Genomic DNA, 24,021 nt, shown 5'->3' on the forward strand with positions numbered 1-24,021 from the left:
CAATGACTGCAGAAAGCAGCCTGTCATGAAAGAGCTCTTAGTAGCAGTAACTCCTGTATGGTGCTATTCATTAGTAGATCTCAAAGTGCAGTAAAAGTGTGCTCTCACCCCCATGCAGAGCATAAATGGGGACTCTAGGGGACATGCAGCTTCCACAGGGTGACCCAGAAGGCTCTGCCTCTCAGTTTGGCTGTGTAATTCTGATGTGTATCCATAATTATTTGCCCCCTTAATTTTTTTTGAGGATATGTGAAAATAACATGACTTCACTGCAAACCAACTTGAAAAACAGCTGAAAAATACTAATAGTAATAAATATATATATATATATATATGATCAGTTGGAAACTTTCTTCCCCATCCTGTCTGGGCCTGAATAGATAAGTGTAGATTGAGGGCAGCAGCAGCATGCAGCACAGTTAGTGCCAGAGTGTTCCAAATATTTGCCACAATTCCTTCAGTACCTCCTTTCTCTGTAAAGGAAGATGAATTTGCAGCACTGCACAATTATTCCTCTGCAATGCTTCCGTAATTGGAGCCATGTTCTCAAAGAACCAAATGCAAATATGACATAAGAAGGTTTTGGGTTTTTTTTTGCATTGTTATCTACATCAATTAAGCGGAATGGAAGCAAAATTCCAAAGTCATCTGTTCCTGAATCAATGTACTGTGTGATTGGGAATGAACACACTGCATAAGGGAAAATATTGAGAGATCCCTCATGGGCAGGGATGAGTTTGGAAGGTCTGTGTCATGTCCATGGCTCTGCCACAGACTTCCTGGGGAACTCCAGTCACTGAGCTCCTGGTGCATCAGATCCATTCAATTGTAATTGAGCAAAGAGTGTTTCTGCACTTGGCTTTTGTGTTGGGAGGACACATCTGTTGTTGTCTGGAAAATGCATGTTCCTATGGCTCTAAGACCTAGAGAAGGATCATGAATGTTACATGTGGGATTTACTTGCAAATTTTCTGCTCTGCTAGTGCCACTTTGGTCAAATGTAGCTGCAGTTGTGTATTTAAGTAAAAGCACATTTATATAAACACGGAATAAGACTTTGTCCAATATCTTGTCCTGAAAATATAAATGTTTCACCTTTCAGATCGTCGACAAAGTATTTTTGGCAACTCTACATTTAAATGCAAGTCATTCTCAGATTCTCTGTGAATTGATGGGAGAATCCCATATTGCCAGTTCCCATCTGGAGTGTTCACTGGCATTGCAGAGAGTGCAAGCTCACAGCCCAGGCACCGAGGGTAAATGTCAGATAGTTTATATGTCACTTTTCTCTCAAGAAAATACCCTATATTTCAAGACTGTAATTAGGATTTGTTCATGCATGGGTATATAATTTGGCTAGTTACCTCTTTCAGAATCAAATACTCCAAAAAATTAGATCTTTCTCTGTGTACAGAAATGCTGTTTCTAAGAGTTTCTGAAATACTGTTTTTCTAGGTTACTGATTTAATTAATTAACCAGTTTTGTGGCTTTAAAACAAATATTAATTTCAGGTTTGTACACATTTAATTTTATCTTCCTATCTGTATCATGTGCTTGGAGATTGGGATGTAAATCTGCCTTTATATGGCAATGAGAAACTTTGTAAATCTGTACTAATGAGGAAGAAAATGAACATTAATTAAACTTGCAGTTGCAGGATGGGCTGAGGCTCTGGAGTCCTGGAGCAGCCGCTGGATGGTTACTTCATTACAGCCCAGAACAAGGAGCTGTGATGTGAATGCAACAAGGAGACAATTAAGTCGCTCACCAAGTGCAGAGCCAGAGAGAAATTTAATTATCCACAGGAGCTAACGCTCTAAAACCCAGAGTTTTCTGTAGATCTAAATATGCCAGGCAGTTTTTCTGTCAAATTAGGCTTCTGAAGAATGTCCTTAGAAATGCAGGAGGGGCTGGGGATGTTGAGGAGACAGAAGAAGAAACCTGCTGTTCTGCTGAGCTCTGTGGGGTAGTGGCAAAGCTCTGGCAGGTCTCCTGGGCTGGAGAGGAGATGTCCATCGTGTGGGGTGGGATTGGTGTCATTAACCTGGGCAGAAATCCAATGTGGCTGTGGCCATTGCCAATGTAGGTCCTGTGGTCCTTGAAAGCCTTGGGAGGAGGTCTCCAGGAATGTACAGGAGCCCTCTTACCCTCAAAAGAATTTAGTAGATCTCGAGACCCCAACTCTCTGTGACCCACAAATGGATTCATTTGTGGTTTATCAGTGTAATTTGTGTCATAATTAGACAGGACATTCACTCTCAGTCTTCCTTGTGAATTTTTTCTGCGTGGCTTTCACTTCGAAATAAACGCCTTGCTAACCTTAGCAGAGGTTTTGATTCTCTGAACTGCTGTTTCCTTTTGATTAAGTGTTTTCTGCTCTAGTCTTTAATGCATATTAATGAGTGCCAAGCAGTGCTTGACTTGAGTAATTTGCAGCTGGGATCTAAAAGCCCTTGGAAGGAAGGCCTGGGGATGTCCCACTTTGGGAAATAGTGGGATATTGTAGGCTCTTTGCCACAATGTGGTGCATTTCAAAGGCAAACCCGTTTTCTATTAATTTATATTTTCATTAGTCACAGGACACAATCACAGCTGCCATCATCAATATTCCCATATTCAGCTTAGTTTCAAGTTAAAAGTCCCAGAAGAGGAGAGTAAGAAGCAAGAGCTTCGCATTTTTTTTCCAGAATTGGACTTCCTTTCCATGGAGATGCACAATTCCATGCCTGGTTATGGATTGCACAGTGTGTATGTGGCTGCAGGGTGGTAGTGCAGGGTGATCACTGCTAATCCATAAGGCCTGGAACTACAACATTCCTGGGATGGGTGGTGAGCAGGGTAGGATAGAAAACCACTATGGATAACAGGTACTTTTAAGCTCTTAGTTTGTGAAAGTACCTGCTGTGATTCTGTTCAGAACTTTTGGGGGAACAGGTGATTGAAAAGCTGAAATGTGTTTTCATATCTTGTGGAGTAAATGTCCAGATGATGATGGTCCAAGGATTTTCTGAAGCCCTTCCAGTCAAAGGGAAGGCACAGGTGTGCTCAAACAATACAACATTTGTTTTAGTCTGTCGCCCTGAAAACTCAGCTTCTGAGCTTGCTAACATAGTTTTCTAAAGACTTTCCCAGGACAGTAACTGTAAACATAGATATGTGTACATTCTTTCGGTTACACGTCTTGTGATGGGCATCTCTCATGGCCAGTGCTGTGAGAAAGTGTTATCCTGACCATCCAATCCCTGGCTGTGGTCAGGAGCCTATAAATCCTGGGAGGAAAAATAAACTCTCTCTTCTCTTCACCACACCTCGACCTGTGTCCGTGTGATCTGTTCATCTTCAGCGGCAACATTAGTCATCCAGAGGCATTCTCCAGGAAACTGCAGGAACTTCAGTGCTCTCTGTTGTCATCACAGACTTGGTGGTTGTCTGACAGTGGCCTTGGCATGATGGGCTGGAACAGGGTAATGGCAGCTGTGGGTAAGAACAGGACTTGTGAAGGTGAAGGAGATGAACCAACCCCTGCTGCCTTGTTTGTTGCCCTGTTGCTTGCTTGGCTGTGCACAACACTGGTGTTGAGTTGATGACTAAAAGCAATCTCCCTTTCATGATGGCTTTTTGAGAGTGTTCTGAGTAGTAAAGAAAAAAATACATTAGGCAATTAATTTTGAACTTTTCATGTTCAAAGAATTTGGCCAAGAAAACCCCCAAATCAGGCCTTGTAATTATCCTGCAAGAGTGTTGTTATGCTGGTTCAGAGGTGGAGAAATGGAAGGAAAGAGGTTAAATGTCTTGCTCTAAGCAGTAAGGAAATATGTGGTGGAGACTTTCAGGAGCCCCACATATTTCTTAATGAATCATTTATAGCTGTGGTTATATTATTAGGCAGATGACTTGAACTGTGGATTGCTGTAGGAGCTCTGCCTGAACATCTAAATGAATTTTCTTCTTGAAGTCTGAAACAGCCATTCTTTCTTATTTTATTTCATGACAATATGTTGGCTAAATCAAAGATTGTGTAGGACATGCAATATATAAAAATACAAAATTATTTTACAGTTCAAACACACATTCTTTCCTAATAATTCTGATCAAAAATAATTGATGTGTTTCTCTGCACTAAAAGAAAAGATGAATTCCAGTGTAGTCCAAGATTAAAATGAGAAAAAGAATATTCAGCCATGCTTTGCCAGGAGTTGGGTCCTTGGGGGCCCTTCCAACTCAGGAGATTCCGTGATTCTGTGTTTGAAGGTTAAATTCCTTCCTCTCTACCCCTATGGATGCTGCCATGGAGAGGTACAGAGTGGTGTCATGTCCATCCAAGAAGCAGAGTGTGGAATGAGAGCACCTGATGTTGTCCTGCTCTTTGGCAGCTTCCAGTGCCACGTGAATCACCCTGCACAAAAAAGGGCCAATACCAGTCACAGTGATCTGCAGGAAATGTTGCTGTTTAAACACTCTCTTATGTCTTGGGATCCAGCATTTAAGTATCTCTTTCTGTTAAGTCTTACAGCCTGTTCCAGGGTGTCACCTCCATCTTCTCAGAGTGGAGAATTCACTCTGACCAACTGTTTGCATTTCCAAAAGGCCACCATACCTTGGAAGCTAAAGTTCACCTGCAACTGTTGTTCCTCTGTCCAGTCAGTTCAGCTACTGATTGCAGAAGTTGCTTCTCTGTTAATTTTCTTAGAAGATCTAAATTCCTCCAAACTCCCATCAGTACTCCCTGCTGCACACTGTACAGCAGCATTTCCATCTGTATCCTGAATTATGGTCTACAGTCCTAACTGAGGTCTGGCATTAGCTGCTTAGTTAATATTAGGCTTAATGTATCCAAAAATACATAGGAACATGTGCACAACCATGGTGCTTTTTTCACTTGCAAAAACCAGAATCACATATTTTTCACATGACAGTCAAGTTCTCAGTGTGTTTCTCCTGGGTGTATGTGTGGTGTGTGCATCGTACCCTGTGCTGTTGAACTTGGACATGCTGGTTACTTCTTGATGTTTAGCTGTCCATTTATCATAAAAAGATTTCCAAACTTCTGGATATAATATTTAATATCCAGAAGAGTGTGTGTAATGATATTAGAATAACATTAAAAGGAGAGTAACATCAAGTCTGAATTTTTCATGTATTGCATCTTACAGTAAGAGATCAGTTGTTGTCTCTTACAGTTCAGCACTTATTTTCTTGGTTGTCTTGACTTCCTTGAGCTGCTGAGCCTGTCTCACCTTTTCTGTGTCTGATGTAGAATCTAAATTAGTTAAGAAGAAACAGGACATGATTTCAAGTTCAGTTTCCTCTATACAGGCAGGATGGCATCGGCTTAAATTGCTTTGATATAATTTTGCTTCTTTAATCCTTCCTCTCCAATCTGTTTTTGTATACATTATATATATGAATTCTGGGACTGGAAATCTTGCCTAATGTAAGTTAAGACATGACAAATGAACCTGACATTTTTCCAAGGAGGGAACCAGTGAACATACTGTATTTATAGCAGTAGGAATGTAGTTTGCTGCTTGTAGAAGAAAAATATGTGCTGTATGAGAACTTAAGTGCTGGAATATGGTAAGTGTGTTTAGATGTACTTGTTTCAAGTGAGACTACTGGGTTCAAAGGAGCCAAACTGGTTCCCCTGGAAGGCTGAGGTAAGGCTTCACTGGACAGGGGATTTAGGGTCCCAGATGGAGAGTCACAGTGCAAGTTTGAAACTGCAGTGTCTCCAGGATCACCTCTGGACAGAGTGAGAAAGAAAGTGATGAAGGAGCTTCTGAAGGTTGGATCTGGAACCATTTAATTCATGTTAATAGGAAGACTTTGTCTGCAAGCTGAGAGTTCACTAGCTGAAGTTCTCAAGCACAGATGTGCAAACATGCAGAAAAAATTGATTCAAGCCAACCATCTCTGCAAGCAGCTCTTGGCTGCTGTGACCTCCTGCAGTTGGGCAGGACTGCAAGAGGAGACAAGCCCAGGTGATCCAGGTGCCCAAGTTGTTTCACCTGCATAGAGATGACAAAAGTCCTTATCTTCTTTAAAGTTTTCAGTCTTTATGAGTGTTTCCCCTGAATACAATGAGAATTACTTGGATGATGTTCCTTTGAGGTGCTTTGTAGAAGTGCAAATTCTTATTTTCCTACCAGGGTATCTGGTCCAGTCTGAATAAGTTGGGTTTTTTTTTTAACAGTGCACTACTGACACTCAAACTAGTTGTAGCTAATTCTTGAGAGATTATTTTGTTGGCTGAACGCCTTATGTCACAGGGGAAATAATCACAAAGCTTAACTGCCTGAATGTAAGATGCAGTAGTTTTCTATCTTGCTTTTGAACAGAAAGGCTGACTCTACAACTTTTGACTGCACATCAGAACCAGCTTATGGCACTGATCTGATCCTTTATTTAGCAGAAATAGTAAACACTGGAGTGGTCTGGGCCTGATGGACAGCTAAGGTCATAGTAACTTCCATTGTAGCTGTTTTTTAATGGAGAGGGTGATTTCCTAGACAGATTTTTAGACCTATACTTGGCTCATGTGGCTCAAGGAGAAATCCTTCTGGTTCAGAGTTGTACCTTTTGTCCTTTCTTGTCAAATTAGGAAAACGATGCTCTGTTTTGCTCTAATAAAGAATTCACCTGGTTTCCTCTCTGCATCCTAATTGCTCTCTAGAGAGCACTAAAGTGTGCTTAAGCATATTGTAACTGTTTACTCGCAGTGCCTGCTGTACGTGCAGTAATGCAAAGTGTTCCATCTCTGCCCTGTGCTGCAGGCTGGCATGATCCGCACGGACAAGGACGAGTTCTTCATCGAACCTCTGGAGAGGGGGGCCCAGGAGGAGGAAGAGGGAGGAGGCAGAACACACGTGGTTTATCGCAGAGCAGCTGCCAGGAAACAGCTTCCTATTGAGAACCTGGATACTGTGTACAAAGGTAAGGCAGGCTGGGGGATAAGTGTAGCTGAGGGCATGTGGCCAATGTGATCTGCCACCTCTGGCTATTTTATCCTGCAAAGTGGAATGTGTTCTTCCTCCAAGGGAAAGTAGGGAACAAGATGAACACTTTGTATGGGCTAAGGGAACATCGCAGCAGCCAAAGCCATCTCTGGGATGGTGGCACAGTCTTTGCCTTGAAGAGTTTCCTTGGCTCCAGAGATGGCCAACACGAAGTTGTGTGTTCCCCTGAGCCCTGGGTCAGAGCAGAGGAAGGGGCTGGTGGGTGACACAGCAGTGCAGTGCACAGGTGGCAGTGCTGGCTTTGCAAAGGCCGTGTTGGAAAACTGCAACCGGGACACTGAGGCTGGCATGGCACATGGGCTCCATTGGCTGTGTCCTCACTGGGCTGCATTAGTCACAAAAGGAAAATAATGGTATCTCCAGTATGAACACAAGCCTCCTTGATTTTTTTATGTGTTGCCAAGTGTGGAATATAATGCACTAAGTATGTGATAGACAGTGATAGAAAAACAAGAATTAAACATAAACATCCATTCTGTGTAGTGTTTTCTGTTTCTCTGATAACTGCTTGGTTATTGCACCTTTTTTTCTGAATAAATAAGGGATGCAAATCTGCTAAGTGGATGTTTTGACAGCTGATGTTAACACTGAAATTAACTGGGTCATTTGAGTGGAAACAACAAAACAGCTACATTTTTGTTCCAAATGTGTGTACCAAACTGCAGAGTTATTTGTCACTCATACCCTAGTATTATCCTATTTCAGTATAATGGGGTTTCAAGTAGAGGAAGGAAGGAACAGAGAGCCACAGGGACAAGGCGCTGAAATTAGGGCCATGTGAACAATATCCATTTCTCACTGTTCAGGTTGGAACAAGGATTAAAAAGAAAGCAAGCAATAGCATTCAACCAGCTCTTTTTCTCCACTTTGGAAATGACCTGTGAATTTTGTGATTGACACAGTGCTTTGCTGAGTTCTTCTCATTGCCTTTGTACTCACTGTGGAGCAGATCTGGGTAATGCAGGAGTTTGAGTGCCACAATCCCAGAAGGATTGGATGGTAGATGTGATGGAAGTTGCTTTATTAGTGAATGTTTATAAAATTATTGCATGTTGGAAAATACCAGCCACTCACTGTGTTTCCTCTTAAACAAAAGAGACTTGATGTTGTTCACACCTTATGGCAATATTTTTGGTTTCAGATGGTAAATATTCCTCAGGAGTAGGAGTCTGGTACACAGAAAAGCACAAATTGTAGATCAGCTCCAGTTACTGGCACCTGGTACCTGCTCGATGAGGCTCTGACAGCAGCGGCTGAGATGCAGCCTGTGCCTGGCAGCAGAGCCACACGCCGTGTCTGATGCCACCAGACTTGGTGTCTGTCACCTCACCTGTGTCAGGGCTGGAGTTTGTAAGCTGTGGTGAAAGTAAATCTACAAAAGTTTGTACCCAAAACATAAAAGTAATCACAGCCACCAGCCAGCACTGTGGATTGAAAAGCAAAAGGGAGGCTGAACTCGTGCAGGCTGGGCTGAGAAGTAGCAGTGACCTTGTCTGGAACAGCAGGTGTTGGGGACAGATGTTGTGATATTCTGAATTTTTAAACTAAGGAGAAAACACTAAGGGCAGTAATCTTACCTTCTACCCCATCACCTTTTGATTTGTAATCTTGATTAAAGATTAGTTTTTATTTTAGAAAACCAAACTGTTACCAAAAATCAGTAAAAATAGAAACTGTACTGTAAAGGGGATTTTTTTCCTATTAAATTGTCTTTGCCTATAACAAAAGGAGTGAACAACCACTCGAAAATTGTTTGTTCTCTACTTTTTATTAAACCTGGCTTCCCACCTCTGATTGCTCTAGGCAAAACCATGGATGGGATGTGCTTTCAGAAATTGTAATTTTATTTTGCACTTGGTCTTTTTCCAGAATGCATTGAGTTGTGGTTAATATACACCAAAATATTTAGTGATTGGGCACTGATAAGCACACTCTGGTCTTTGTTTCCATAGTGCTCTAAACTGATTGATGGGCTGAGTTAGGAAATACTTGGTAGGGCACTTTCAGCATGCTGTATCTATTAAAAAAAAAAAAAAAAGGTTAACCAAGAGCACTCCCCCTCTTTCCAACATCCCTGGAGACAACTGCATTGTTGCCAAATCCCATAAATTTACATGTGATGAATTGTAACACTTGGACTATTTTTAAAGGTCCAGCCTCCAGGAATCTTATGAATATGTGATGATTTTTTTTTCCCCAGGTGAGCTTCTGGTTCTTTTAAGTGTTGATAATTTTTTTTAGTTCCTGGCTGTGTAAATATTTTAAGGTAATGCGTGACAAATGAAGTTTATGTATTCCATAATTTTTAAAACAGCATCTTTTAAAATCCCATGATATGTTAATTTAATCCCATGATTTGGGAGGGGATTGTGAGTCATGATTTTTGAATGTTTTGGTTTGGATAGATAGATACAAATTCCTTATAAATATTCCTATCTTTGGCACTCTTTTCACAAAAAATAGGACAAGTTGTTCTCAGTGAAGGAATTGAAAACTCCATGAACTGGGAGTTGAGAGGGTCAGTCACCATTTCAAGGTCTGGGTCTGCAGCGGGCAGTGGCTATGCTGGACCTCACAAGGCACAAGGGTTTGGGATTTTCTACTGAATGCAATTATTTTGGAGGGTGGTTTGCTGAAGAACTCAATGCCCCAAGCCAATGTGCATCCCCCACTGCTGCCCAGGCAGAGAGCTCCAAGACTGGGCAGCAAGGCAGTGGGACAGAGATCCCTGAGGCTGGGGGGCAGCTGAACTCCCCAAAAGACAGCCAGTACTAGTGGAATCCATTGACTGCTTGGGAGTGTGGATAAAAAAAATAAAAACCCTAAAAAAAATTTGCATTTTCCACACCATAGAAATAAATTCTAAATTATGTCAACAGATGTGGTGAGATGGACCTGACAGCAGGGTTTTTTTAGCCTTTTACCATGCTCCGTTATCTATTTTTTATATTATAATAAGAAAAATAGAGATTTTCTTCCATCTGTCAAAAAACTGTAAACAAACAAACCCCACAACCTCCTAAGCCCTGCAGAGATCAAGGTGTGCATCTTGTGTTATGAAGGCTCTGCTGACGTGCTGGGTTTTGAAAAGTGGAATGTGCAGGGAGAGATCTGCCCCACCCTGAATCCAGACTGTGCCAGGTTTGCTTCTGCATTTACGTAAAACGTTATCTGAAGATTGGGAAATGTAACTACTTGTTTTGGCAACCTGAATAATTTGTTTTGACTGGTGTGAGATTATCTGGGGTTTGGGAGAATCACTGAGTATGGGGTGTAATATTTCTTCTGCCTGGTCGTCTCCTCTCAAATAATGCTATTTGTTAATGTACTGGAAAAATGTAAGCATCATATTTTAGGCAAGTAATAATCTTCAGCAGAGTAGCACTGTGAAAGTCTGTGTGAGCTCACTACAAATCAGACTAATTGTTTCAGAAAGAGAAATATTTTCATGTAATGGCTGAAATATTGCAGGTGTGGTGATAATAAATCCTATTTTCTCTGGCAACTGCTTTTAGTGCTTGCATACATATAATTATTTATCTTCCTCTAGATAAAAATAAGCAGCATGTTGAACATATTTTAATATTTCCAGTTGAATTCCTTCTTGCAAATATGAGAAATGTTCCTTGATAGCAGTAAAACTACCTACATAATAGAATTGGAATTAAATAGATAAGCTAGAGTGGGTTATTTTTCCTTGTAACTGCTGGGTTTTTGCTTAAATATTCTTTAGATGTTAAGTGAAGAGATGGTAAGTATTTAATTAATGGTTATGATAAGTCCTGGAAAGCCAGCTTGATTTTTTGCCTCTAAAGGCAATCTGATTATCAGGCCTGTAAGCTTTAATTCCACATTTCTCCAGCTAAATTACAGTGTCTGTTATGTTGATCAGCTGAGAGGAAATGATTATACTCAAACTTGCTTAAGATTTGCGTTTTCTCTGAAAATCATTGTTTAAGTCTTGTGCTGAGTTTTATTTTATTACTTGATTGATGAGAAACAGAAACTCAGCTTTAGTGACAGTTTTATTTACTGTGCAGATGAAAGATGACCTTAGCCAAGAACAGTTAATTACTGATGAAGACAGTAAGGTAACTCCCCAAATGTGCTTAAACCAGAAAGTTGTTGTTTCTGTCAGTGCCAGTTAAACCCCTTGGATGGCCAAACGAGGTCTGACACGAGTCCCATCATGAATAGCTCTGGGCTGACGGGGTGGACAAACCCCTCCAGCCTCTGCTGGAGACTTCTGAGCCCTTCCCATGGCAGCACTTGGGATTGCTGGAGGTCAGACCTGCAGAGGGGTTGTGCCTTGGTGCTGAATGATGTGATCATTTCATGTGACCCTGTGATGTACTTCCTGGGGCAAACCCCGTAATTTTTTTGTAACTTTTTTTTTGTAAATTTTTCAACTGTTTCCTTTTTTTTTTACATTGAGGGGTTCTAACATCCCCCTGGCCATAAGCACGTGCCAGTCAGACAAAAAGACAGAAGTATTTTGCTTCTACTCAGTCCTCTCACTGGCATCTCCTGGCTCTCCACAATGCAAAAGGACAACAGTCTTTGACATTTAGGAATCCTGAAAAGTCAGGGGCCAATTCAGCAGGACAGAAATCCATGTAAATTTAAGCTGAAACAACCCCACTCTGGAAGTTTTTTTAAAAGATGGAAGTTAAAAATATGATCAAGTTGTAACAACTCAGTTGCCAGAGATTTGCAGGTTTTGGAGATGGTATTTCAGAGGAAGACTCCTCCATCATAGTCCATCAAACTGTCAATGCCATTGATTTACTAATGTATTCAAATTACTCTTTAGAAACCAACGTGCATCTGGTGTATATTTTTCTGGATTGCCTGAAACGGCTCAGAGTGGCTGGCCAGTTGCCATTCTAATTTATACAAACTTTCCTGGTTACCTTTGCAGGGGAAGAGTTTCTTCAGGAAACTGAAGTTTCTCCAAATCCAATCAATATTTCCTCTCAGCCTGCACTCTTGCTGATTAATTACTGCTCCCTTATTTTGCAGTCAGTAAGACTCTGATGACAATATTTTTTGTCTCCTTCCTACATCATCTGTGCATGATAAATACATCTGTCTTTCTCTCCTGTCTTGGGTTTTCTCTGAATTCCACGTTGCAGATTCATGGGGATTTCTGGGAAGAGGAAGATTGAGAATTCAGTTGCAAATCAGCTTTTGATTCAGAAGCAAGGTTATGTGCTCATGGAAAAAACAAGTGTCCAGAGAAAGTGCTCTTAGGCCACGGGATGTCCCTTCCCAGCCATCTGCATTACCCCCAGTGAGGCAGTTCTTGGCTAGCACAGGCAAATGAGATCCTTGCAGTAATTTTGGGGAAAGATCTAAAGGTTTCTACTTTTCCAATAGTGCAGTTATGTGGGATGATTGGCTGAAGGCTAATGAACAATGCTTTTAAATGTACTTGTTGGGAAATGCAAGGAATAGCCTCTTTTCCTCCAGAGCTGATGGAGTTTTCTGCCGTGGATTTCCTCAGTGGGTGGCCTTAGCTGGGCCACAGAATGGTATCAGGTAAAAAGTCAACCCTCCCAGTGCTTTTAGGGTAGTGAGTTTCATTTTGCCTGGAAATAAAATTATTATGAAATGAATTAAATTTCTTTTTTCTTAGTATCAGTAATTTTGCTCAGTTTTTTCGATGGGGATGTGCTCATGCAACTAATGATGCGTGGTGAGGCATATGCATATCAGGACCACAGCAAAGCTGTGTGGGCTACCTTTGCAGTGTGCTTTTTTGCATTTTGGAGTGCTTTGGGAAGTATATTGCATCTTCAAAGGATTTTTCTTTTAATTAAACATCTCCTTTTTCCAGGTGCTCTAAATCGCTTCTAGAATTATTGAACATTAAATAGTTTCTCATTATTATTTCTTCATTATTTCAAATCTGTAATTGCTGCAGCACCTTTTTGTTTCACCAGGAACACAAACCCTCTTGTGCAGAGGTAAAAATTGGTGGGGTGGCCTGGAGCTGGAGCAGAGCTGGGCCAGCTCCACTACAGGTTCCTGGCTCTGAGCTGTCATCTCCCTCTCTCACACAGCCCACCAAACTGTAATAAACTGTTGCTAAACTATTATTATCTCCCTGGAATACAGCAACATAATAATAGTATGTGAAGAAACTCAGTTTCTGTATTTGTCCCTGCCTTTCTCATTAAGCAGCTTGGGATCCATGTAGACTTTGAGGAAACATTTCAGTGCAGGCTCGGCTTTGGGCAGGTACTTAAATCAAATTGATTTCAGTGGGATTCAGGTACATGCCTTAGGCTAAATGATTTTTTTATTCTGAATGGGTTTCTCTTGTGGTTATGAGGCAAGTTACTGGAGCAAGTTACTTCCATTCAGATATGCATCGATTAAGGTTGAAGGACTTAATTATTTGTACTTATTTAAATATCACTGATTTGCCTATATCGACAGATAATATAAAAATAAAATTAATTTAATTCTCAACTGATGAGTTCATTTTAGCTTCTCTGCTAAATTCAAGCTCTGTAAAGCTCTCCATAATGATTGCTGTGAACAGCTTACAGCTGGAGTTGAATATTACCAAATGTTGCTAAATATAACAAAATTATAATGAAGCCGATATTGGTCTATAAAACAAGTTTCCAGTTCTCATACGAATACTCCTGTAAAATTTTTGTGATCAGCTCTGATGAAAGTATTGAGAAAGTGCTCATTTTACTTTTCACATCCTTCTATCAATTAATTCAGCTTTGGGGGTGTGTGAAACTGAGGTTGATTAATCACTTGTGTTTACATTTAGCCAACACTTGCTTATAAAGACAAAACATTTTCAGTAGATTTCATTGAAGTTCATTTTTATTCTCCCTTCTAATAATCATTGATCTCACAATCCTTAATGGATTTAGCCTCTCAGTCTCCTGGGAGGAAAGAGAGAACAAAATATTTGCCTTTTGGACAAGGGAAACATAAACCTTGTTTTCACTGCAAGCTGACCCTGTGTCTTGCTGCTGAGAGCCCTGTGGAAGGGCTCAGTTCACTGGAGCAGCAGTTGGGAAGTCAGACTTTGCCTCCAGAGCCCCAGCCAGAGCTCTCATGTGTGAGGGTGTGCAGCCGCCCACAGGCGTGTGGGGAGGTTTGCCTTATGAAAATGTATGTGCACACCCACAAGGTTTTTGCAATTTCACATTTACTGGTGTGTTTTTCTGTGAAGTGTCATCCTGTTGGGGTTTGTTTATTTACAAGCTGTGTTCGTGTTGTCCAACCTGCTGAGAAAAACAGAGGATGGCGAGGATCCAGCGGGTCCTGCCAGGCTCAAAGAGGGAGAAACTTGTTCACAGAAAGACCTTAATACTCTGTCCTGACAAAGTGAAAGTGTTCTGCAACCTCTATCTCTGTTTAGGAAATGGATTCTGAAAGTGAGAATTCAAAACTATGGGTAGCATGTAGTGTTTGCTGTTTTGTACCATGGGATTCAAACTCTGTGTTTAATAACAATGCACAAAATAGCATCTGGTAGGCACCGCTAAAATAAGCTCTAGTAGAAGATGCAGATAAGTGTTTTCAGTTTAAAATGTTTTCTGAGAAAATGTGGCATAACTTTTGTCTGCTGTCCATGATGATGATGCAGTGGTTTGATGAGGCTGAAAGACATCATCAAGTGAAAGCGATGGACAAGCCCAGAGCCGCAAGAGAGATGCGTATCCTTCAAACATCTACATTTCTATCATTTCTCGCAACAGGATGGCCACATGTGAGGCCTTGTGAAATGGTCTGAGGATTAAAAATGTATTCCAGCTGGTTCTGAATATTCTCAGCTGTTAGATGTGCTCTGTGGGGCAGCCAGAGCAGCAGTGCTGTGTGGTGCTGTTATCTTGGTGCTTGCAGAAGGGGCACTGGAAACATCTCTGTGTTTATGGTGGTGTGAGCCCAGCTGGAGAACGAGAAACAAATGGCTTGGTCTCTCTCTGCACTGATTTTCATGGTTGCCACCAAACACTTCCCTGCACCCCTGTGCTGCTCATGAGCTCAGTGCTGGTTTAAAGGAGAGCCTTTCAGTGCCCCAGAGCTGGTGCTGCAGTCTGTCATTATTGGGCACCTTCAAAGCAAAAGCATGGCCTGAGCTAAAGGGCTGTTTCTTTAGCTGACCAGTGAGTTCAGCATCATGTAATGTATTTAATCACTGCATTATGCACTGTTCCCTTAAAAAGCTGTTCTTTCCCCTGCCCTAAAGCCAGAGCCAGGACTGCTGCTTGTCCTGCTTGTCCACAGATCCAGAGCTGGGGGGGCTGAGCAGGGCAGGCACTGCTGCTGCTGTGTGTTAGGACAGAGGACACAGAGCGCTTCTCCTGCCTTCTGCAGACAGGGTGAGAGGAGGATGAAGCTTTCTGGATGAGATTCTGCCCCTGGTGTGTGCCAGTGCAGGGATGAGCAGGGAAGCTCGTGCTTCTTGGATGTTGATGCTTTAGCCAGGCATGTGTTACGCTCTGCAGGAGGTGGGCAGTGCACCTGTGGTAACCCTGTGGTTGGTATGAATGAGGTGCCTGGTCTGCCCAGCCCTGGTTTATAGCTAAAGCCTCTGTTGGGTAATAACTTTCCATAACCATTTTGTGACTCTTCCTTATTTTTTTTGGTGCTTTTTGTGTTTTGAGTTCCCTAAGCAGTGCTTGAGGCTGCTTGGACTTTTTAGGTAAAAATAACTTTAATTTGAAGAACAAGCAACAGCAGTGTTAACTTTCCTTTCAGCTAGTGCAAGGCTTTTTTCCCCTGTGCTTTCCTGAAATTCTGAAAGGCAAGAATGTCTTAGCCCAGGAGGAAAACAGCAAAGTGTTTGATTATGGTTTCTTTGAATCTGCAGTTCGGTAACAGTAGTGAATTAATTTCTTCCTGAAAATTGTGCTTTTCCATAGAGCAGAAACACTGTTTTGAAGCAGTGGGTAAGTGGGGTACAGCAGTAACAGAAACTGTTACTGCAAACTATGAGTGCAAACTCTGCTTTTTCTAAATGATCATGTTACAAATGATTTATAATTATTTTTCTAAATATTTTGTCCCAAACTGCGTAGATCATAAAGTCCCATATACATGCTTGCTGCTAATAATTTGAATTTAAATGTCTTTGCTCATTTGAATATAAACCTTGGGGGTTGTTTTACTTAACATTTGCGTATTAGATTACAAATGGTCTGTTAACAGGACTGACTTGGACCATGATGTATTTTCAAGCCAAACAATGGCTATTTGTTACTATAGAGGTGTTTTCTTGATCCCTGCAACAGTGCCTCCACACACCTGCATCCTGATACTCCATTCCTGAAACTTTACTGCTGTAATAAGAGCAAAGGCATGGTCTGGTTTGAAGCAGTGTAGCACCATGTTAATGACAGACCAGTCCCCTCTCTCACTGGCCACAGTCTCTTGCCAGCTGTTGCTGTCTCTGAGCCTCATTGCTGGAAGGGATGCAATGGAAGCTGTTAGAAGTTCCAGCAGAGCCAAGGCAGGCACTTGAATCACTGCATCGCTTTCTTCAATGCCCATGGAGACCCTGTGCTCCTCTGGCTGCGTTTCTTGAAAAAGACCTCAGAGAGTGGCACCTGGTTCTGGTGTCCACTTGTCCCATCCCTGTGCAAAAGTGAAGTCTCTTGCACACCCACAGGTTCTCAATTTTCTCTATGATATGGTTGCTCAGCTCATGGAACTGCAACGCTTGTTAATGGGTTAAATACCCTGTATTTCATTTGTCAGCAGGTTCTTTGATTAAAAGCCTGAGATGCATCTTTGCTCTTCCTTTTATCTCTGAGTTTTTGTGCAGTTGATTCCTTGTTCCAGCTCTCTGTGTGTGCTCGGACCATCTGGCACAGCTCGGCTGCCCGTCAACGTGTGCTGCTTTCAAGGGGAAACGTTATTAATTGCAATCTGGACGGTGAGGGGGTTAGGGATGGCTTTCATTTCCACTTCAGAGCTGACAGTTCTGCAGGTAGGCAATTCTTCAGGGAAGGTATCTCAGCAGCCTTTTGCAGCTTTGCCTGATGGGTGTGTGAGGAAGGGTGGCCAGAAATCCCGCAGGAGCAGGTGCGAGGGAGGAGCTGGGAGCAGCGGTCCTTGGCGGCTCAGCCCCACAATCCCTGCTGCCATCCTGCTGCAGGAGCCTCATGGTGGTGAGGATCACCTTCTCTAGCACTGCTGAGCTCCAGACAGTTGTCCTTGGATCAAAATTAATTTCCCTGGGCTCTGCTTTGCAGGGTTTGGTCATACAGATTCAGTTTTAAGAGACACGGGTTGGCTTTTTTCCCTGGTAACACTAATATTTTAGCATTGCTTCAACAATCACGGCTTTGTAAACATTGGAGTGATTATTTAATGAACATTTAAGGACGGATTCTTTCACCCAGAGAGTGAGTTGCGCATAAGACATGCTCAGTCTAAAAATAACCTGAAAATACAAGCCTAATGGTGGTTTCTATGAACTGCCACCTGTGGGAATTTTTTAAACTTGTAATCTTGTCAGGTGTCTGTGCACTTTGTGACCATGTCTGTTTGGCTGTCAAGAAGATATTTTTTCCCGTGGTACATGTGGAGGCATATTGCAGTTGTTGAAGGTGTTTGTGATTGTGAATGGTGAGACACTAAAAAATGTTTTGTGCCTGAAGCAGCTGCCTCCAAAACTCCCATCCCTGCACCTCCTTCAAAAACTACCTTGCATGCTTAGCAGAGCATGTTTACCTTGCTGCTGCAGGGCTTTTTTAAAAAAAAAACTTTTAAATTAATATGTACAATATTTTTCTTTTATCTCATTTTTTTTCTTTCTTTGTGAAGTATTTTAGGAATAAATGGGTGGTGTGGTTTTAAGTGATGCAGGTTTTTGAATGGGTCTTTGGATGTGGGGAGTGATGATACCTTGGAAATGCCATTCTTCCACAGACCAGCAAACCCAGGTCACTTCATGGGAAAGCTTCTGGTGTGACTGGCAGCAACAGCATCTAAATAGTGGCATGAGAAGCTGCCCTTGTCTGACTATTAAAACAAATGAAATTAGCAAGCACTGACAATTACCTCTTGTGGGCTGTGTTTTGTTGCTGCTGAGTGGGCAGCAATCCTGTTTGTCTAATTGAGCTTTGCTAGATCATAGTGTTCAGAGTTCATTCATCATACTGGGTTTCTTTCTTTCTAGGGTTTTCCATTTTTAGAGAGACCCTGTTATATATAGTAATGAACACATTGCAGTCGTGCATGCCTTTTTCCCTGTGGAGCAGGGCAGAAGTTTGGATCTCATTTTACTGAGCTCTCGTTTACATTTTATTCACAATGAAACTGGGGATGCCAAACCCTAGATATTTGGGGCTTGTATCTATTTGTTATGTGGCTTTTAAAGCTGATTTTTTTTTCTTCAATACATCAAAAAATGTATTTCTTGAAGTTGGGAAATCAGAGCTTTCAGGGGACTGAGTTTAAAATGTTATATTGTCTAAAGCCATAGATTAAATCTCTGCTGGAGTCCTTGTTCACAGACTTGCTGGCTGTTCTTTTTGCCAGTTCAATGTAGGCTTTTCCCAGTTCCTCTTAAGAAAGTGTTGATTAAGGAGCAGGCTGGAAATCATACATGTTAACTTCATATTCTACTTGCAAGCTGAAGTATATTTTGCTTTGTTTTTCTTTCAGCAGAGCCTCTGGAGACTTGTTTAACTATGAAATGGTTACAAAAAAGCAGCCCAAAGGCTCCAGCTAAGGGAATTAAATGTCCTAGGAAGTCCAAAAAACCTGCTCCAACTTCAATGGAGTAAAATATAAGAAAAGGGGAAAATCTGATTTTGAGTCACAGTAAGATGACTTGAATATAATTACTAAATTTCCAGGTATTTTTCTAGGATATCCCAATTAAATGTGTGCAGAGAAATGAATGGTATTGACATTTCCATGGCAACCCATTGTAGCATTTCAAATATTAACCTGTAGGTCATATTACTGAAGCAGAATATTTTTGGAAGACTGGCAAAATCTATCAGTCTACTGCAAAATGTGCAGGCAACAGCATAGCAACAAAATGCAGATGAGAAAACACAGGCTTTGGAATAAAATCTGGGCTTGAAAGCTAAGTGGAAGTTTTGTTTTACTCCACTGGAGGTGAGTAATATCACATTCCAGCACCAAGGCGTTAATTGCTGCCATTTTTTGGCTTTGGGTCTGATTTGTATTTGTGGCTGTGTGTGGAAAAGAGGTGGGTGGGATGATTGTAAAAACGTTGTAGCAACTCTTATTATCCTTTAATTCCAGGTGCTAACAGACTTTGGGGAGCCTGAGGTGGCCCTTTGTGCTTCTGTTCTGCTGGTCATTGGTGATGGTGGGGACATGGGTGGGAAGGGCCCATGGCTGGAATTAGTTAAACCTTAGATCTCTGTGGAGGTGTTTACTGGTCCATAATGATGGATTGCCCACTGTTCCACATGGGAGTCTCTTACCAGACGTCCTGAAGAGAATTAGATGGTTTTTTGTGCTGCTGAAACCCTGGGGAAAAGCGCTGGCAAAGGGCAGAGTGTTCCTTGCAAGGAAGCTGGTGTGTCTCTGGTATCTGGAGATTTGCAACAGATCAGATTGATTGCACTGGTAGGATTTACAGACCTTGAGGGTCTCAGGTCAGACAGCTGGAAAGTCTGATTGTCTCTGAAGTGACAGCAGAGGCATTTCCAAGAATCTTTGGAAGAAAGAATCCCCTTTGGTAGGAGGCCACATTTCTTCCTTAAGATTATTTCAGGTTTTTAAAGTTATTTAAAGGAGAACTTGGAGTTTTTGCAATGTGAGATGGAACTGTACTCCCACCAAATAAATTACAGTGTCTTTTCAAAATCCCCACAGGCAAAGCGTGCTATGTGATAGCTAATTCTCACAAACCTTACACGAATGCCTTTGCTGGGAACTGCCTTTGTAATAATAAATTACTGGTTGGCAAGTGGATAGGGTTCAGCCAAGCCATGCACTTGCTCCTGTTCACACTGATTTTAATGGAAAAATTCCCAGTGAGTTTAGTGGGGGCAGACCCAGTGCAAGGCTGTGGGAAACTGGATGTCTGAATTTGCCTGAACTGCAAAGTGTCTTTGCTTCTGTTTAGATTAATTTTGTACCTTCTGGTTTCATGATTTGCTTTGAGATTTTTTAACTTGAAGTTATGTTAAGAACTGAGCATTGAAAACACGACCTGTGTATTGCTAGTGACTGAGTGTATGTGTGGACATGATGGAATGGACCCAGGCATTCCTAATGAGGCTACACTGCACAGGTGCTTGCTCTCTTTTATGTCCGTTGACAGACAGCAGCATCTTTCATTGTTCATGAAAAATTATTAGAGCCCCTTTGAAAATATATTTATTTTTCCCTGGTTTCCCACTGTACAGCTTGCAGAGGTTTTGTACTTTGTGCTGCTTTCCAGTTGCAGCAGATGTGCTTTCACCATTTAGAACACAGAGACTTGTGACACATTCATCTCATTTGCTCAGAATTCAGGCAGGGTCTTTTCCTACCTTTAACATCTCATCCACCAGGAGATGGTTTTTTTCCTCCACGCTTATGCTATGTCAATACCCTCCCTTATATCAAGAAACACATCATTAATTTCAACCAGTTCAGCCAATTTGACATTAATGAACCAGATAAGAAGCTTCCAGATCAGAAGTGACCAGGTTATTTGTCATGAGATTTCAGTGCTGCTCCTTTTTGTTTTAATGAGCACTGTCTTTCTTCTCTTACCTGGCCAGGTGTGCCTTCCTCCAGTGTTTGTTTTTGTTAGACGCATTCAGAGATGGAGTCTAATTTTGACAAACTTGTCAGTAACAATTGCACCTCCATTCCTCCTTGTGCTTTCCAATTAAATAGTTTTCTGAATTTTCTTTGTACAGCCCTCTCTTTGGATATGCACTTCACTGTACTCAATCTCATTATTCCATTCATACTTTATTTTTAATCCAATTTTCAGGAAATACATAGTGCCTTCTTTTCCATTACTTTCCAAAAATCACTGCTTTTTTTTTTCTTTTTTGCATGTAGAAGTATCTTTTTATCCTTCTGCTGCAATTTTCTGAAAACTTCTCAACTGTTTTCAATAATTGATTGAATTCACATTGGGCTGTGCTTCTGCTTTCTTCAGTTCACCAAAATTATTTCAGCTCTACACTGTAGCTGCAAGAAGTCTAAAATTTTGACTCATCAACTCTGTTGTTACTGGTTGTCCTTCACTTCCCTTTTTTTTTTTTTCGTCTTGTCCAGGTGAGCCACTTCTTTTTTTCTTTATTTTTTTTTACCAATTCATCTAATTTAGGTCTCCTGGTGATGTCTTGGTGATTCCCATGTTTCTCATATACCCTAGTATCTTTCAGGCTTCTCATTCACATTTTCCAAGGAACCCATCATGCCCTCTCAGTATTTTGACCACTTTATGCCAGCATGTCATGTTACATGAGGCCTTTTACTGCACTCATATTTTGTTCTCCCAATTTATAGTGAAATTGTTGGAGGAATTTGATATTTTGTTAGCATTTAGAAGAATTTCTCATTCATGGGCAAATTTGGCTTGAAACACAAAACTTTGCTCTCCAAATCCCAAAATATCCATTAAATCCAAGCAAAGCATCTCTTAATTCTGATATAGCTAAAAAGGATAGAAACACACTTCCTGGGCACCAATGCCAAAAACATCCTTTAGCATTGGTCTCTCCACATTCCTCCAGAAGTCATTGTCATGTGCAAATACCTTTCTCGCTTCCTTCATAATAAAGGTAAATAGTTCAGGTTTTTAAAAAACAAGCTTCAAGTTCTTCAGATACCCAGGAGAAATCACTGTCTTCAGCCTTTATAGAAGGGATCTTAAGATAATTTTATTGGTTTCAGGATCTGAAGGGAGAATCAATAGTGCACCTACAGACTCTGAAATTCCTGGTCTAACCTCTGTATTCCCATTAGCTGCTCTCCTCTTGTTTCTCCCTCTCACAGTCACCTTAATGACAGTGTAAACCCTTGGACCTAATTTCATTTTATGTTTTGCTCTTAAAAAACACCCACAAAGTGCTTAACAGGATGTTTCAGAAACCCTGCCAAGAGTTCGGGGTGAATTTCCTTCCCTTGGAAGTGCTGACCTCGGGCTGGAAGAGGAGGCTGCTGTGGAAATCCAGCTGGGATCTGCTCTCCCTTTGCAGAGGGGTCTAAAGACACTCTAGAGCTGCAGGTGCTTCCTTTGCTCCAGGCTCTTGCCCTTTGCAAGGAGAAAACTCCTGTGCTGTCCCTGCCAGCCAAGAGGCTCCCTTGGCTCCTGGGCAGGCTGGGTGGGGACAGCAGCACAGCTCCCCTGATCCCTGGGGAAGAGCAGCTCTGGTGCGTGCCCTGTGCGATGCTTCCCTGCCAGGCAAGGTGGAATGGCACGGAGAGGAGTGAGGAAGCAAGGCAGGAGTGCCATTTAGTGTCTGCTTGTACAGAGAGTTGTATGCTCGCAATATGTTTTACCTTCTGCCGGCAGTTCTGGTGTGAAAAGCAGCATAGCTTAATTAGGCAGTGTCAAGATACTCAAATCTTCCAATCTGCCTTCCAATCTGAAGTGTTCTTTGCTGATTTAGCTGTATCTTACAAGAAGTTTATATGCTTATGGCTAAATGATTGAGTTGCATGAAAAATTACAGTGTCACCTGATTTTTGATGGATTTTTTAATAGGACTTGGACAAATCTGTCAGGCTCTGTGGATCATCATTCTGTCAGGATTTTCCAAAAAGGGATCTGTGTGTGCTTTGACCAGAGTGAATGTGCAGTATCCAAGCTGTGTGGGATTTAATATGCAAGACTGGGACTCTGTGTGCTGCATGTCCTGCAGCACAGGTCCACCTACATGTTGCAATCCCAGTACAGACCAGTTGCATCCTGCTTGCTGCATGTGCTCAGGAGATTTCAGAGCACACTCTTGACATGAGAGACAATGAAAGATGTCCCAAATTTACTGGGAATCTGTGTGGCTCACTTGTTCTGCACCTTGCAGCTGTACCAGATTTACTGGGCTTCTGGAGCTGGTTACCTCATGGGCAGTGTTTTTCCTTGGATGCGTGGTTCCAAACACCAGTAACAGGGTCAGGTATCTGGACATTTAGAAATGTGAGGCAAACAGCCAGTGTTCTCTAGTTCCACCTAGGCCAAATTTCTGGGAAGATAAGGAGCAGAAGCAGGAGAAAGCCTGGATGAACAAAATAATGTCAAAACATTGGTCTCAAGGATGTACTGTTTACAAGGACTTTGTTACCATTGTGCTTGATAAGAATCGAGTTTCAGTGGGTTTTGGATCCTGTTGTTGAACAAGATGAAGCTTTCTTTGCTAAACTTAGAATTAAGACAAAAGGAAGTTGTTATTGTGTAATTTTTTTTCTTACTAGAACCATCTTCCCCTGAAATATGAAAGATCCTTTCCAAATGCAAAAGTTATGCAAACATGTCTGAATATAGAAGTGAAACTGGAAAGCAGTGGGTTTCTTCTGCCAGTTTTGCAGGAGGCCACCCACAAAGGTATATCTTATTTTTTTCTCTTTCTAGTTTTGTTTTTTTCCTTTCTGGAAAAATACAGAAAAAATTTGGCCAAAATAGAGCCTATTTTGATTTTATAGCTTTTCTTATCAAAGCAGGATTGAAATGTAGCTTGAATTTTCCAAGTAGTGTATAATTAGCTGAATAAAAAAATGAAAATTTGTGGATTTGGTGCAAATGCTTTATCACCAAGGCTCTAAGGTCTTGCTTAGACAAATTCATCCATATTAGCCTTTGTCTACATGAAATGGAGAAGCATTTAGTCAGGCTGTTTGGTGTAAGCCATTTGCCTTGCTATTAGTTGGTGCTGACTGTATTTTTATCCTTGCTTTGAGTGTTTGATAATGGTTTGCTGTATTAATATCAAAGTCTTGTTTTGATTTGATATTTCCAATCTGTTTCTTGACAGCGGTATTCTCAAATTTTACTCGTCTTTAAGACGCTGTTCCTTTTTATTCTGCATATCCACT

The 24,021-nt window shown here is 41.4% G+C and overlaps 1 protein-coding gene across 1 annotated transcript in view; it reads left to right on the forward strand.

Annotated features, from left to right (window-relative positions):
* ADAMTS2 (ADAM metallopeptidase with thrombospondin type 1 motif 2) overlaps positions 1-24,021 on the forward strand; it is a 175,022-nt gene that overhangs the window by 56,926 nt on the left and 94,075 nt on the right. The window contains exon 3 of the mRNA XM_058848948.1: positions 6,775-6,934. Within this exon, the coding sequence (XP_058704931.1) occupies positions 6,775-6,934 (160 nt within the window). The remainder of the gene's footprint in view (positions 1-6,774; positions 6,935-24,021) is intronic.

Source organism: Poecile atricapillus, chromosome 13 (genome assembly GCF_030490865.1).
Source record: "Poecile atricapillus isolate bPoeAtr1 chromosome 13, bPoeAtr1.hap1, whole genome shotgun sequence".
Taxonomy (NCBI): Eukaryota; Metazoa; Chordata; class Aves; order Passeriformes; family Paridae; genus Poecile; species Poecile atricapillus.